The following is an 18,022-nucleotide window of genomic DNA, read 5'->3' as shown; positions in this document are numbered from 1 at the left end:
AATTCGCGTAGTTTCCAATATCACATCCCCAGCTTTTCAGTCCACAATCGTGTTGCTTCCTTCTCAGATCGGTTTGCTTGAAGCACTCCAAGTCATGTGACCCGTTGTAGTTGTGGGATCAACGAGTCTGCATCTTCGATAATGTTAAGAGTCAAAGGAAAGTAGATTTCCGTGTTCTTAGCTTTTCATCCAGCTACAATGCTTTGAAATGAGTTCACGGAAGCGGTATTCGAGATCGGGAATGAGAAAGCAACTCCAATAGATAATACTTTAAATTAATCAAGGCTGTTAATGGTAATAGAACCTAATCAAACGTTTTAATTCGGTGCGTTTCAGGAAGACAATCGAAATATATTTTGAGATCAACAGTTGCAAACATCGTTAAATCAAGATCGTTATAAGTTGCAAGCGATTTTGAGCAACTGCGAAAATAATAACTAAAGGGATAAATTGATAGCGATATTACTACAAGATTTATCGGTTCCTGTTATAGAAGCAGAACCGATTTTCTGGTAAAAATCAATGCGGTGACGGGTTCGGCACGGTTTTTTCTCAGATAATTGGTTTCAGTACTGTGTCTATAATCGCTTTTATGAAAAAAAAAAATCCTTCAGTTTCGTGGTCGGGATGGGTTTTTCGAAAGTTCCGGAACTGGAACCCAGTAGATTCATTTGTGACAATCGGTTCCGCTACCATTAACAACCCTGATATCAGGTGAGTTTATTAACAACTAGCGTTAATTACCCGCTTCGCTGGGTTAAAATAAGAAAAATTAGTAATATGTTCCGTTAGTCAGTCATTTTTTAGTATTACTGATATCATTTACTATCATTTTATATATACCCCCTCCTCCAAGTTGCAGGGCTGAATTCGGATTTAAACGGCATCGGAAGTACCACTGTTCATCTCAGTGACCACGAAAACTATGGACTCGGCACTGATATCGGTCATGTTCGATCATTTTTATATATCTCCCCCATTCATTCCCCCAAGTTGCACCATCAAAGTGAAATGATTTAAAAAAAAACGGTAAGAGATAGTGATTTGATCGAGATCGGTCCGAGTGGTTCAAGCGTTACTAAGTCATAAACATGACCACTTAGAGAACGGAAAGGAAAATTTCCAACCCTGTAATAAAATGTGAGAGAGACCAAAAGATTTCTCGAACACAAGTAATGCAAGAAATTCTAAAATCCCCACTAATCACTATGCCTGAAAGTGCGCATATTCAAAGTCACTCGGTAGGGCATTTAAAATACTAATTGAAATCCAGTGGCTCCTTTTAAGGAAAGACATAGTAGTAAAAAGAAAAGATTAAATTTTATCGTTACACGCTAAAACAAGGAACTTTTATACTCTTTCAGGAAGCTTAGTGCATCAGGTAAATCTTCTTCTAGCGGTGAACCTTCTTCTCCTAGCTGGTGAACCTTCTTTTTCTAGCTGTGAATCTTCTTCTCCTAGCTGGTGAACCTTTTTCTCCTAGCTGGTGAACTTTCTTCTTCTAGCTGTGAACCTTCTTCTCCTAGCTGGTGAACCTTCTTCTCCTAGCTGGTGAACCTTCTTCTTCTAGCTGTGAACCTTCTTCTCCTAGCTGGTAAACCTTCTTTTTCTAGCTGTGAACCTTCTTCTACTAGCTGGTGAACCTTTTTCTCCTAGCTGGTGAACTTTCTTCTTCTAGCTGGTAAACCCTCTTATCCTAGCTAGTAAACCTTCTTCTCCTAGCTGGTAAACCTTCTTCCCCTGGTTTATAGTGATAAAATTAAAATTTTTATCCATATGACTTCCTTCAAGAGCCACACTGACCGAATCTCACTTTAAGTAGAAGAGACCTTTTATAGAGCTTCGTCACCGAAAAGATACGTCACACCACAACCAGTCAACCAAGAAAACTAGAAATATTGACTCATCCTTTTTCACGTCATAATGATAAGAGTTATTCTAATTTATTTTTTCTTTTATTCTCTTTTTCCAGTTGGGTTTGACTTCATCTACGGACCGTAACTCAACGTTAAACGCAGTGCTCATTGGAATATTCGCAGCAGCGATTCTTTCGTTTATTGTGCTTACAGCCATCTGTTGGTGGAAGAGAAAAGTAATTAACGGATACCTTTCAAGAGCTGGACGCAATAGAAAGACTTCCTCCAGTGTAAGTTGCTAATAATAACTTTCTTAGACTAAACCTGTGAACTTTTGTACTGAATTCAAAGAAAGAAATTGATTTTTTATATTATTATTATTATTATTATTATTATTATTATTATTATTATTATTATTATTATTATTATTATATTATATTTTATTAGGTCACATTTTTGTTGGAATAAAATCTTGCAATTTTAGTTTATTGTACTTCTGTACTAATTAGAGTTTTGATATATAGTACAAATGCGTGACCCTAAACAGGCTGCACCCAGAAATTTTTGTTGTGAGTGGTCGAAGCTTTTGGGTTGGGTCCAAGACATATAGTATTGTACGGGTGTTATTCTGCACCCGAAAAAAGGTAAGTAATTGTAAAATACTTCCACTTTTATTTTCAGAAAAAAATGATAGAGCTAGATTGTTTTATAAGAAAAAGAGTACAGATGAAGTGTAAGATCAAATTTTCTTGCTACATCGTTCATTTCCTTGCTAATCAAAAAAAAATGAAATCTTTGAGTTTTACGTCCCACGATTATGCCGGTTAGGCTAAAGGAGACGGTAATGATGATTAATGAATGAAATGGTGGAATAAAGAAAGTGGGACGAAATGGGAAAACCCCTAGGAAACCCACGCACACGGTGTTTGTCCACCACAAAGTTCACTTGGCGGGGGCTGGGATCGAACCCGGGACCCCAAGCACCAGAAATGACCTTGCTAAACATGTAGGGTCTTATGCAGAGTCGTTTTGACGTATGATTAGCGTCATACTAAAGACCTGACTACTGCAGGAAATACATGTTAGTCGAACTCTTTAGTATGACACTAATCACTCGTCAGAACGACTATGCATAAGGCCCGTATAGTTTTATTGAGAAAGTGTACAAATGTATGTTGAGTTTGGAAGTTTTAGAGAGGGTTCGAACCTGGTGACTCCTCTATCCTGCACCCCACACCATGATGATGATACAATATTTTCATGTAACTTTTGCTTTAGCTTATCGCTTTTCTGTAAAATTAATTAGGTTATTAATAGTTCTCTAACTACGTATCGTATTCTGTTATGCAACCAAAACTTCTCTGGAGTTAGCATGTACAGCATAAAATCCAGGCGATATTCGTGCATTAGTTTTGTTTCACATTGTGTAACTACCATAGACCTCAAGAAGTGAATGAATGTGAAAACAATAAAAAAAAATAATAATAACCGTAAAACAACTTTTAAAATACACAAAAAAAAATTTAAAAGTTTTGGTGGTATAAAATGAAGAAATGGGACTAAGATTATAAAAACACCGGATGCGATTGATTACGGAAGCACTTAACAGCGCCCAGTGCAAAGTTCCAATTACTTTATTATGCCCTACCAAAAATAAAATCTCCTTTTTTATACATTTTATCAAACAAATTACTATAAGTCCCCATTCTTCATACGGGGAGGATAAGATTTAGCGATTATATCTTCGTGTCAGTGATGTCAACCTGAAACATTATAAAACTCCATCTCGAAAGGTAGAAATTCTCATTTCACTTTTGAATTTCCGACGCTTTACCTAAAAAAAAAAAAAAAAAAAAAAAATGGAAAATATGAAAAGTGAAAATACTGTATATCACTTACTTTCTTCAATATACAAAATAACAGTTTATGAATAAGTAATGAAAAGAGACAATTGAAAATGTTGAAGTACATTTTGTTTTTAGATCTTAGTATTTCTATCATGCTGAAACTAGACAAGATAAACTTCATTTTCCAGTAATTTCGTGTGGAACGTTTTGGAAGTTGATTGCTTCTTGTTTGGTATATTTTTAAATACCTCAGAAGTAAAAAAGTTCCTTGGGGATTTTTTTTAAAATCTGAAGTCACTGGATAAATCACTCATACTAGCATGTATTTTACAGCAACATTGTTTGACAGCTAGCACTGATTTCACATTTATTGAAGACTCATTAGTCTACTTTCCGCTCACAGAAAGTTTTACTGGCGTCGTTGAAGTAAATGTATGAAAACCCCCATATGCTACCATATTCTACAAAAATTCCCTTTATCTTTTCTCGAGGAATTAAAGTCAAACAAAAACAAAAAAAAAACACAAAATGGGTTTTCAACGGGTTGACATCACTGCTTTTCGAGATACGCTATGTGTGGCTCTTCGAGGCACATTTCGTGTATTATCCGTGAACTGCTTTCGAGCTGGGCGGTTGAAAATTGAATTTTCATTTAAAATAATTGGACACGTGTTTTAGTGACTTCCTTTTATATTAGTGTATAGGTAATGGAAATACTTCATTCTTTTTTCTTCTCTTCTAGGTTAAAATATCAAGAAACGCTGAAATACCTGTGTAGTTATTTTAAATGAAAAGTCTAAATACAAAATTTTATGTCTCTAACATTAAGGGATTCGGAGATATGAGGATATTATTATATTAATTGTACACCCGATTTACTTCCTTTTACGTCAAATTTTCAAAACTCTTGGTGTCTTACGTCACAAATCTTATGTACTATTCAGATTTTAAAAGTTTCAAACTTAGGCAATGCCGATCTGTCAGTCAGCAAGAACTTCGTCTTCTATATGCAGATATATTTTAAAGAATTTTACGGTTATTATTACAGTTATGGTTAGATTTTCTTTAACTCTTTCATCAATTTTATTTCGTTCCTAACTAAATGACAAAATAGAATCAAACATAGATTACAAATTACTCTGTAAAATCTACAGTTAAGTTACAATGTTAAAAATGTCTAATGTACTTCAGGCAGGTCCAAAAAAAACGTTCGTATTTTTTTTATTTTTTATTTTTTTTATTTTGTACACGAAACCTTTCAGACAGAGATTTTTATTTTCATTAGATCAAAGTGAACATTTATTTTAAAATAATTTTTGGAGAGTGAAAAACGATTTAAAATAGATGTTGTGATCTCTTATTTTCACTTATTTTATTTACTAACTGTCTCGCAGGAAAATTAGCTCTTGATCTTATTATGATGTGTAATGTACCTAAACAAATACTTTGTTTTATAGCGTAGTGAGCATGTAGGTATATAGTTTTACCATTAAAATAACTCATATTTAAAAGTTTAAGAACGTTGTGCTACATAATCTCTTTAATATATAGACATGCAAACAATGATTAAAATATCTTATGTTGTTTGTGTTGTTGCAGCCGTCCCCTGTGAGTTTGACGAAAGGTCTGCTATTGGCTGATCGTTACACTACCAACCCTCAGTATTCATGCACGACGCCTGAGTTAATGTCAGGTTGTGTTGCCGTCCCCATTATCTCCAGAGACAGCCTTGTTTTCCAGAATGAAATTGGGGAAGGATGCTTTGGCAAAGTTTATAAAGGTAACTATAGAAATTTCGTAGTATGCATAATATTTTTTATCTGTACAATCGATTATGAAATACTCTGTAGTTTGTGAAGATAGCATGTAGGATTGATAAGAATGCATCGAAACGCATGACGTATGAACGATTATAATGTCAGTGGGATGGACCATGCGTTATCCGAGTAGCACCCTCATTTTATTTTTCGGAGTGATAACGCGAAAGGGTGGTTTTCCCACCATTCAGGTAGTATAGAACGGATAAACAGACAGGATACATGCAAGAAAACGTTATTTTGTCTCGTTGACATGAAAAGGCTCTAGAACTCATGCACATAGTCAGAGTACCAGAAGGCGACTTAAGATGGTTACGAGTACAGGACATACGACTGCGACAATGGTGGTTGCTTGGAACTGCTGATGCGTGTAAGTACAGGGCATATCACCGTGACATTAATGCTCGATTGGAACCGATAGACAAAATGGTCGATGGTTGCAGAATAATGACATATGTGTTGTCTCCTTAGCCGTGATGAAGTACGCCTCATTCACAGTGTTCACGAAGCATGGCGCGGTAACGAGTGGACCTAGAGCACGATAAGGAGTGTGCACTTGCCTCTGCCGACGGTTCGATGATGTCGCCGACTGAACACTGAACTATTGCAGGGTTCCTACTGGTCAGGGAAATCAGGAAGATCAGGAAAACCTCAGGGAAAATGGTGTAGGTCAGGGAAGCTCAGGAAGAAGACTAGAAAATAGAGAAAGTCAGGGAAATTTTATAAAATATATTTTTTCTAACTAATTGTACACCAATTTCAGCTTAGCCAACCATTAATGATCACAGAATGGAACGTTGTTCAGATTTTTATGAGTGGTAAGTGGAATGTACGTATGGGCAATTGATTATTATTTGCCTCTTTGGAATAAATGTTCTCATATATAAATATTCATCGTTATTTATTCCTTATTTATCTGTCAACGTCATCCAACACCTGTCATGAAAGTCAGAGAGTTTTCTGCCAAAGGTCAGGGAGAAGTCAGGGAAATAGATTTCTCCAGATCAGTAGGAACCTTGTATTGGCACGCATGCCTTTGATTCGGATTCCATTGACTAAGAACTACTAACGCCTCAGGCCACAATCGGCACGCGAACTTGATGTTAGCTTGGCGGAAATGATGTTTCCGGACGAGTCCCATTTTAACATGTACTAGTTGTCAGTGATGGAAACGTATACGTTAGATGCTATCGTGGTGACGATGTGGGAGTACAATGCATGTTTGAAGATAAACTCGTCACTGACAGCTACATCAGCGAAATTGTAGAGACTAAGATAATGCTTTTCCTTAAGATAACATCGAACGCCATAGTTTCAGTGAAAAATGCATGGCCACGTGTATCTCAAAATGTACAAGCCTTCTTCGTGAAACGACGGGTACTGGTGTTTCCTTGGCCTGCACATTCACCCGCAATAATCTTGAGCAGAAATGTGGTGATGTTCCGTGTTCGGTTGCGAAAAATTATTTTTGCTACGTCTCAACTTGAGAGAAACTCATTTAAACACGAATTCATGAAAATATATTTGAAGGTGTTAAAAGATTATGTTGAACGTATAGCTTTTGGAAGGAGTAAAGCGAATTTAGCTGGGTCAAAATTTTTGTAGTTTAGGGGATCCCTTTCAGGACAAGGCTCTGATGAATGTGTTGAATATACTCTTTGACGATGTGAGACAGCAACTTACCTAAGTTTCGACTATAGAGAAATTCATTAACAAAGAGGCTAACGTTTTTCGTGAATTTGTAATGAGCGTACTGTCTCGGAATGTAGAAAGTGATACTAGGGTCTCTGCTTTAGGAAAACTAGTTTAGTTTAACAGGAATGGGAAAATTTATACAAAACTAGCCTAATATCCTCTTGAATAGGTTTGAATTTACCGGTTTCAGGTGCAAGAGAATCATTTGGCTGTTCAATTATGCCTCACCAAATAAAGCGCTCTTTCTCTAACATATATTTTTGAAACATTGTTTTCTAGCAGTGTTCTGGACAAACTTCACTTATTTAACATAGGTTTTTCAGCTTCTGAAATTACAAAGGAAATGTGAGTCTCTGCTTCCACAACGTTTGGTTTCTGAGTGCGAATTACGCAATTTTATGAACGATCTCTTACTTGTACTTTCATAATCATTTACTTTCCTTCACGAAGACACACTTATAGGACCTAAATCCAAAATATTTTATTTCATTCTTTACAGCTTAGCAAAAGTAGCAGAAGACAACATGGAAGAATACAGTAATACTAAAATAAGAAAACGAAATCCAATTAAGAAAACAGAAAGAAACAAGAAGGATAAAAGAAACAAAGTGAAGAATAAAATAAAAGATTAACCACAAGCAACGAATTGGATATCTAAAGATGACAAACGAAAAGAAAGAATAAGTAAAAAGTAGAGAAAAAAGTAGAAAAGTCAACGAAGGAGAAAGGATTGAACTAGAAATAGGAAGGAGATGAATGCAGAAATGAAAAAGAAGAAAAAAGGAGAAAACCCAGTCTGTGAAGAAAATAAAAGAAAATTATTTCTAGATTTATAGTAAAGAAGAAAAATGTGAGAAAAGAAGTGATACGTTGCCTAAACGCAATAAGTAGTGCACATTTTTACCTAATATATTGTCTTGATCCACTGGAACTTAACGCCCTCCTTGCTGGTTTAATGGCTAGCGCGTGCAGCATTGGTGCACGTGGTAACTGGTTCGATTCCCGGTTGGAGAATATTAAAAATTAGAACACATTATAGTGGTTGGAATTCCAGGTCAAACTGTAGGTTTACATCTCGTATAGCATTGGTGCTGAAAAGAGACACTGAACTACAACGAAGAAACGAACAAACTTTAACTAACCTCTGGAACTTGCATAAAATATTAAAAGAAACCGAAGATTGAAGTTACTGGAAAACACTTTTTTAAAATACAAACGAAGAAAAGGATGAAAAATGAAATTTTCTTATTTTAAGGACCTGTATTAGTTTGATTAGTAGCTGCTCACAACTCTTCGGTCCTCTCTACACTATAGATCAAAATCGTGCTAACTCCATACCATATTCTTATGCAAATATTCGAAGTCTTCGTTTACATAGAACATCCTACAGTTAGCGATATCTATTAGTGTCAGTCATACAAATGATACCGCACGTAGTGATTTCTATTAGTGTAAATGTTTACTATTAGAAATTAGCGTAAACCAATGAGACTTTCCAGTTTATTACAAAGATTCTCATTGTGCTCTTTCTCTATCTAAAACAAATCTGAAATTACAAAATCTCTTAAGCAAGGATGTATAACATTCCAGGATAGCGTGACGTACAGACTTATGTATTTCCCTTTCATAGTTAGGATACAAGGAGTAGTTATATAGTGAAGACATGCCCATTTTTTTCTACATAAAGCCCATAATTCTTTGATTGACATGTTTTGAAACCGAATAACAGCTTTTGACTTTTAAAAGAAACGAAAATTACCTTTTCTAACCTATTTTCTTAAAAACTGCTTTCGCTTATTATTACGAAAAACTTATATTTTATTATTGTAGAGAAAGCGTTAACATTCAGTGTTTAGATTTGTTCTAAGCAAATAAAAAAAGAAATATCAACACTCAATCATATTTTATTTCTATTGAGCTTAGAGCAAGAAAGATACTGGTTAAAAAGAGATATGATCAGTTTCGTATATATATATATATATATATATATATATATATATATAATCATCTCTATTTTATACAGGCTATCATAAAATAAACACTAACAGTGAACTCAACATCTGAATAATTATTTGTTTCCGAGAATAATTACTTGTTGAACGGGATACGCGTTTTCGAACAATATATTTTCATTAGACAAACATTCAAGATTGAAGTATTTTTCTTTTGAATCTCCTGAGGCTAGTTAGGATTTGCTCATTTCTCAGCATATTTATTATTACATAGCTATTCAGAAACTTTTTAAAAAAAAATATTAGATAAATATTTCTTCAATATATGAAAAACATAATACTGTATTTATAGATAACATAATCTTCATAGGTATATTCCTGGCAGCAGGGGTAAAAGTGGATCTGAAAAGTTGGAAGTCGGATGATGTCATTCCAACCCCCGTATCTATCTTTGCCAATTGTAATTTTTAGGAAGTGGAGTGACGCCATAAATATTTTGTATTGGTGGGGGAATAACGTTCCACGCGTTCCCCCTCACTTTTACTCGTGCCTGGCAGTTCATATACCGAAAAGTGAGGAGTTCGCCACAGTTCTCAGCTAATTCTTCACCATAAAGTCCGTGTGAAAGCAATAGATGGCAGCATACATTCCCTATCTTTTCCATGTATTTTGTACGGATCAACAATACTCAAAATAATTCAATCAAATTCAAGAGATCAATAACCAAACTTATCTCGGAAAAGTAATTCAATCTCTATGCAGATTACAAAGGATAGTCCGTGCAGCTTTTTTGGTATTTTAGTTTCTGCGTACTTCTTTGTTGAGGTAATTTAATAGTCGGGAGTGTGTTTCTAAAGGGTAGATCTTTCAGGTCGATAGTGATATCGGCTACATCAGCTGTGACGTACCAAACGTCAGCACGGCTGTTTTTTGTACTCCTGTCCTCGATCTTGGGACTTGCTCGTCAGATATTCGCTGAGCAACAGTTATCAGACTTATCTCAGTAAAGGATAGCTCGTTGCGACACGTTTAGACTGTGGCATTTCCTCACCTAGCCCACTATCCGAATGGGTGGTCTTCAACCTACTACCTGATACCCATATTCGTTGTATCATCTTTGTGTTTGCACTATCACTCGCTATGTCTTCTACAGGACGAACCTCTGTTCATCCCGGCACTTCTATTGTATCCACTAAGGTGGATAAAAGAAAGGAACGTCGTACTAAACCAAGTCCCGAACGTTCACGATCGCCTCATTCTAAAGAGGACCCCCAGTCGCTTTCACCACGAGCTAAACGTCATCACACACTCAGTGAATCACCTTCGTCAACTACTTTTGGTCACTTCAACATGGATACAGACTTTCCATCACTACCTAGTTCGCAACATCGACCTTCAGTCAGTAATCTACAGGCTCCAGCAACTACTTCATTCTTACTTACAAATTACGACCTAAAATATCAAGATCTCAAGCAGCTTTACCTTCGTCTCACCAAGTACGTTGCTCGTTCACAGATCACCCAAAATCGTCTCGACCCGTAAGGGTATCTTCATTAAATCTCCTGATTCCAATCTGGCTTCTTCACTTCTTAATACCCACTCATATGAGGTCTTTGGCAGAAACACAAATCTTTCTAAGCTGGCTCCCTCTCGAACCAAACAACCACCACCACCTCGACGTTCACCAGCACTCTCTATTGTCATTAGAGGAGTTCCACCTGACTACACAGATGACGAGATTGCAGACGAACTCAAACTCGACGGGCACTCTATTTTTAAGTGCATCCGCATCAAAATCGCTTCTGGAAACACCTACATGGTCCGTGTGCTTACAAATTCCTCAACAACTATTGACAATCTTCTCTCGCACGGAGCCTATATTTATCGAAAACGACACAGGGTTGAACCTTCTAAATCTCCGGCACCCCTCCCTGTGAGATGCGAAACCTGTCAAGCGTACAACTCGCACCATACTTCTCATTGCCCGAACACACCCAAGAGCGGTTTCTGCTCCGGACCTCATACTACCAAAACCTGCACGAATCTTAAGCAACCTCCACTCTGTAGTACCTGTGGTTCTCATGAACATCCAACATACAGCTACAAATGCAAAGCCAGACCCACAGTCGAACCCTTCAAGCCAGAACTCGTCCCTCTGCGTCCTCACGGGACTCAAGATACTACTGTTCCTCCGCCATCATCTGTTTATCAACCGATCACTATTAATCAATTTCTATCTTTTATTACTGTTACTCTTCAGAATATCCACCCTTTCCTTCGACATCACATCTTAAACAGGTTCAACAAACAGCCAAAGCCATCCTTAACGTCGACTTTCAAGCAACCTATTTTGGTCCAACTGTATATTTTCACTCTGGTGTGCTGCAGACAGCAGTGTAAGCATTTTACGTATCCCCACCAGAAACTCAATTTTTTCATTGCCTTCATCATGGAATTGAACTTTTTATTTTTGAATATTCGTTCCTTGTGCCAACAGGAACCTCTCTTTGAGCAACTGCTCAGAGAAGAACATGTTAGTACGTTTCTCCTCAACGAAACTTATCTGACTCCACGTATCCATCCCCGCATCTCTGACTATCAGATAGTTCGCCATGATAATGCACTCCCAGCACGCCGTGCAAATGGTGGGGTTGCCATTGGCTTTCCTCCCAGCATTCCTTTTCGACAACATATTTCTGCTGTTCTCAACCTCCCTGAGCATCTCATTCTCACTCTATATTTTAGACATATATCTGTCACTGTCGCTACTCTCTATGTTCACCCTGGCTATCCCATTCCACACGACTTTTTTCACTTCATCTCTGTAAATTCCCACTCTTTCATCATTATGGCCGATATCAACTTTCATAGCCGCTCAGCCAAACAACAGCAGGATTTTCGAACTTATATTACCACTCATACTACTGGGTTTATTCATACTCTTCCGAAACCAACTCGCCCCGTCAGTAATACCACACCTGACGTGGTGATAACATCTTACAATCTCTCGCCGTTGCACGATCTCGGTCTTAGATCCGCTTGGAACCGACCATGTTCCCATTAAACTATCGCTGCTCCTGCAACACTCTCCTGTCAATTATCAATCTCTTCCCGCTCACACACCCCTCGTTTCGACAAGGCCGATTGGGTTAGTTACCGCTCCCACATTAATACAGCTCTTGAAACTGTTCCGCCCCCGACTACCGAAAATGAACTTTATACAACTCTTCACACTATCACCGACACCATTCATCTTGCATCTACGAAATACATTCCTCAGTCTATCTTTCATCCCACAAACCGCCCCTTCCTCCTCAATACCTTCCTTTAATCAGGCGTTCTAGACAACTCCATCGTGATTTCACCCGTACTGGCAATCCTGAATCCCTTAGGCTCCATCGTCAATACCAACATACTGTCCATAATTATCTAGTAGCTTACAAACGCCGAAATTGGATCAAAACTTGCAATTCTCTCTCTGACAACTCCCACCCCACCAAATTCTGGAAGCGTTTCCATCAACTTACCGGCAAGACCACACGTACTACCTATCCTCTTCTAGATTATGCACTTCCTCTTCCCGACGATACTGTTAAAGCCAACGCTTTTGCCACATACCTCCAGGATATATTCACTCCTGCACCTGATCCAGTATTTCGCCGACATCCCACTGACACTTTAGATCTTTCGTCACCCGACCTTCAACCTCACCCCGATCATCCCTTACCTCTCCACAATCCACTTACAGCTCCTATCACTGTTTCTGATATCCTGCATACCATCTTCCGAAAGAAGAACACTGCTCCTGGCATAGACAAAATCACCTACCGCCACATCAAGGAAGGTCCCTATGTATTGCTTTACCTTCTCTCCACCATTTTTACTTTCATTCTTCGCACTAGCTTCTATCCTCTCCCTTGGGAAACTTCTACTACCTTAATGTTTCTCAAACCTGGCAAACCCCCATAATCTGTCTCTTCAGACCGCCCTATCCAACTCACTCTTGTGTTTAGCAAATTCTCGAACGTATCCTCGTCACTCGCCTTCACACACATCTTTCAGCATATAATTTACTACCTCTATATCAAGCAGGTTTTTGTCCTTCCTTTAGTATCTCCGATCAACTCCACCGCCTTACTACTTTCATCACTAATCAGTTTAACACATCCAAACGTACCTGCCTCATCTTATTTGACCTCGAGAAAGCTTTTGATAAAGTCTGGCATCTTGGCCTCCTTTATAAACTTTTCTCCTTTCACCTGCCCCACTTATATTCGCCTCATCTATCAATTTCTCTCCTGTAGACTTGGATACATATCAATTAATAATCACCTTTCCTATCCTATCTTCCTTCATTGCGGAGTCCCCAAGGATTAGCCATATCCCCTCTGCTCTACCGTCTATATGTCGCAGACTTTCCCACACTTCCCGCGAACGTTATCCTCTTTCAATATGCCAACGACACTGCCTTTTTAGCCACAGGAAATACAACTCAATGCATTAATTATTCTCTCCAACCTGTCATAGATTCCTTTCTTTCTTGGTGTCAGAAGTAGCGTCTTACCACCAATCCCGCTAAAACGCCAGCGATTATCTTCTTACCGCCTGGAAAGCGCTCCCGTGTTCATCGTAATCTTACCAATCTCCATCTCCATATATCCCATACTCCTGTCGCCATCAGCAAAACAGTCACTTATTTAGGCATTACTTTCGACCAACATCTTAAATGGACTCCATACCTCAAGTACATCTGTGCCAAGGCTTACTCACGCCTTAACCTTCTTCGACGCCTTACATGCACTACCTGGGGTCTTTCTGCAGTCACTCTTCGTAATACGTACAAATCTTTCCTCCGACCAGTCCTTACCTACGGCTTTACAGCTTGGATCGATGCTCCCTCTTCTTTCTACAAACGCTAGAACGCCACGCACGCCGACTTGTATTTCGTATCCGTCTTCCCAGCCCTACTCGAGATCTGTATGACCGTACTCCGTTCCCACATATTCTATACCACCTGGAAACACACCGCCTACGCTATATTTCTCAACGCTTCCAGAACCACCACCCTTCCAGACACCATGCACGCCGACGCAACCTTCCCGAAACCAGAACTCCTTCGCCATACACCGTTGTCTCTGCTTTTCTCACTGTATCATTACTCACTGCCACCTGACAGCATTGATCTTCCTCTCGTTGCCAATTTCATCACTCATCTCGATTCACCTTACATTTTCCCATCTACTGCACAGTAGTCCTACTGTCTCAACAGGCCTCCCACTGTATTAATCACGATCCAGAGTAACTCTGGATCAAAAGATAATCAGCATTTGTCGAACTAACCAAATACCTTGTGTTGTGACGTCTTCTGCACTTCATCCTTATCTCATCATCCCCAGCTTTTCCAGTCAATACCAGAGCTGAAAATTGATGCTTCCCCCCTAATGTTGTTATGATTTTGAAAAATAAAGATATAATAAATAAATTAAACCTAACTTGTCCTTTCTTCTCTCCAGAGATTTCCTTATTCCTCATCCCTAATAAAAGGCATGACCCTTTGGGCGGGGCTAGTCGTGCGCGGCTAGCAAAAAAAATCTAAAGGGTAAAACTAAGATATAAGTGCATTCTACAATGAATGAAAAACAAAATGATTAAAAAGCACAAATTACCTTCATTACTGTTTTTCAATTTGTTTTAGGGCAAAGTTTGAATACTGATCTCTTGAATTTAATTGAATTACGTTACTTTGAATATTGCCGCTCTACACAAAATACATTGGAAAGATACAGAAAACGTGCTAGCATCTGATAGTCATTGATGATAGTTGAACCGTTTACACTTACCTTAACGTTGCAATTATCCGTTTTAATATTGATCACTAATTACATCCCCTTTCTCTCTCTCTGTTTTCTCCCCTTCTACCGTAACTTCTATTGTGTACTTCAGGATACAGACCATTCTCAGCTAATGCCTACCCAAACCAATTTCCTTTCCTCTTTTTAATTATATTTAATATTGTAATTTTCTTCCCAATAATTCCCAGCCCTTTCTCATTGGAGTTTAATTGGATAATTTTAATAATCTCCATTCTTCTCCATAAACTACGTTTTTGCTATAGAAAAAATATATAATTAGTTCGATTGCCGGTAGGAACTCATTTGGTTCGGATCCTTGTTAACCTGTAGTAAGACCACGTAAACACAGAGCTAAACTCCCAATCAACCAACCAGTAATTCTTCTCCATACACTACATTTTTCATTTATATTGTGTCTATGACAAATCAACTGAAAAAACAGCGTATTTTTGTGTGCAGCACGTCTATTATTCATCTCCCTCACATCACAATGTTACATTTTGGTTCTCGCGACTTGACTAGATTTGTAACAGCCTGTGTAAAAGGCTTTAAGTTGAGATATTTCTGGAACAAGTTAAAATGGTTCCTATTCCATAGTTAGGACTTGGAAATAATTATATTTAAGCTGTGTCAAGCCTTCAGAGAGTTTTGGTGTGTATTCAATGTATTTTATATTTTTGCTCGTGTCACTTGTATGCAGATTAGGCTTACGAATAAAGCACAAAATACAATGAGCGTTTTTTAATCCGGTACGTTCGAGAACATGGTAATGCCAGATTAGCTAGTTTGTTCGATTATCGAACGTCAATACAGTTTTAACGGGGAAATCACAGATAAACCACTTTAAATACTAATGGAAACGATTAAAACTTGTTTTTTTTTATATTTGTACTCATATTCTGAACCTGTAAAAACGATATAAATATCCTAGTGTACAAAGTATTTCGTCATTGTAGGAACCGTGGGGTTTAAAATATTATTCTTATTTATAGTTCAATAGAGTACAAGATTAAATTCAATCCTTGAATATTCTTGCGCCTTGATTCGTGCCGGATTATAGAATGTGCCGAACCATAGGTGCCAGATTATAGAATGCCAGCCTCAAAAGCACTTACTGTATACGGAGTTACGATTGTTGTTTATGGTTAACATATATAATAGCTAACGAGTATATCACTGCTGGTTCGTGTACAATAGTTTGATTTCTGGATTATCGTTTACACATTTAAGCAACTATTCTATTTAGCCTAGTAAATTATTAAAATAACATCACTCATCAAGCAAGACTCGATGTTGAAGATATGTAATATATCTATACTCAGTTCAGTTCACTTTTAATTTATGACGAACATTCTTGAAAATTAAGAATTGACAATGTCTGCAATGTTACCAATAACCATAAGAGTGAAAATCCAATATAGGATATTAAATAAAGGAGTTTCTATGAAGAACATGAAGAATGCAAAAGAATATATAATTATTCTACATTAAGTGCAGGAAGAGACGCTGTTGTTTTCAATTTCAACCAACGTTCCGTGATTCATTAGATGTGGTGAAACACCTATATTTGAAGTTTCACCATAAATTTCTGATTAAAGTGTATGGCTATTTGAATTATAAAAGATTGTTTAAAAAAAAAAAGCTGAATGGAAAATCTCTTTCGGAAGAATCCTCTAAAAGTTGTTTTGTCCCAGTTAAAGAAGGCACTATTCAACTGATGTCATTGATGTGGTGATTGTTGCTAGGAGAAATCCAAAATTCACGAGAGCTAATATCATAATACTAGATTTTCGCGTCATCTCACCAGAGAATTACACCCATACACGCAGTCACAATAAACACGAACACACACAAACATATACACATACACACACAAAATTTAGAAAAAAAATCAAATCAGTTCGATTGAATAGACGACATTAATAATGATGCATTATCAGCGCATAGAAACAAGGTTTTAGTTAAAATGCTTATTCCAAATAGGACAGTTAAATTTGTTAAACTTCTGTATGAAATACAGGGTATTTTTTTTTTAACTCACGGATTTCATTTGGGTCTAGAATTTCTAACTGAAGTCCGATTTTCATACGGTTTGAGGCAAATGATCAAGTAAGAGTTATGGAACTATCTTTACTGGTTTAAATTTATATTATCCGGGGTAATATCGGCCATCCCTTAAGAAAAGCATCAAATATTCGCCACTGTACCTTACATTTGGAATGAGGTGCGGTGCAATGTGGAGATTTTAGTTTTCTTTTTTAGATGGCAACTTCCCGAAAGTCAATAAGAAACTCAACTCAACTCAACTGTGTGAGTATAATCAGGATACAGTGAGAATAGTGTACTCTTTGGAACAACATGATTTTACGGTTAAAAGTTTTTGGAGAATGGAATCTGTTTTTGCTACGCAAAGGACATTTAGAAACAAATTTGCCTCACGTTCTGCTCCAGACAGGAACATAATATGGTCCCTAGTGAATAAATTGGAAGAAACAGGATCTCTTCTGAGTGAGACACGGAAGCATCGGACCCCGCATGCGGGTGTTGTGGAAGATGTTAGTTATCGACTCCTTAGGTCGCCCAAGAAATCTCACGGTCGTTTGTAGCAAGAACCCGATTATAGCTAGTCAACATGTAATTTATGAGTGTTACCACTAACATTTAATTTGTATTCTGTAATTTCGCTTCAACAATACAAAACCTCATTATAATTGTAAGGTACAATGGCGAATATTTTTTGTTCTTAAGGTGTGGCCGATATTACTCCAGATGAATTTAAACCAGTAAACATAGTCCCATAAATCTCTCATCCTTCCTTGATTATTTGCCACAAACCGCATGAAAATCGGACTTCAGTTAGCAATTCTAGACCCAAATGAAAGTCGTGAGCTTTAAAAAAAAATCACCCTACTTTATAATGATTCTGTATGGTTAATAACTGTATATTAACTCACTAGCTTGTATTTTTTTTATCATGGCTGGATTATACAATCTTTTTTTTTT

General features: G+C 37.4%; 1 protein-coding gene across 3 annotated transcripts in view; it reads left to right on the top strand.

Annotated features, from left to right (window-relative positions):
• LOC145687147 (tyrosine-protein kinase transmembrane receptor Ror-like) overlaps positions 1-18,022 on the top strand; it is a 396,459-nt gene that overhangs the window by 295,604 nt on the left and 82,833 nt on the right. For all 3 annotated transcript variants that reach the window (XM_081760607.1, XM_081760610.1, XM_081760612.1), the window contains exons 4-5: positions 1,973-2,146; positions 5,303-5,483. In XM_081760607.1, coding sequence (XP_081616733.1) covers positions 1,973-2,146; positions 5,303-5,483 — 355 coding nt within the window. The remainder of the gene's footprint in view (positions 1-1,972; positions 2,147-5,302; positions 5,484-18,022) is intronic.

The sequence above is a fragment of the Thermobia domestica genome, chromosome 1 (genome assembly GCF_964235325.1).
Source record: "Thermobia domestica chromosome 1, izTheDome1.hap1.1, whole genome shotgun sequence".
NCBI lineage: Eukaryota > Metazoa > Arthropoda > Insecta > Zygentoma > Lepismatidae > Thermobia > Thermobia domestica.
This window is presented reverse-complemented; position numbering and strand designations above follow the sequence as displayed.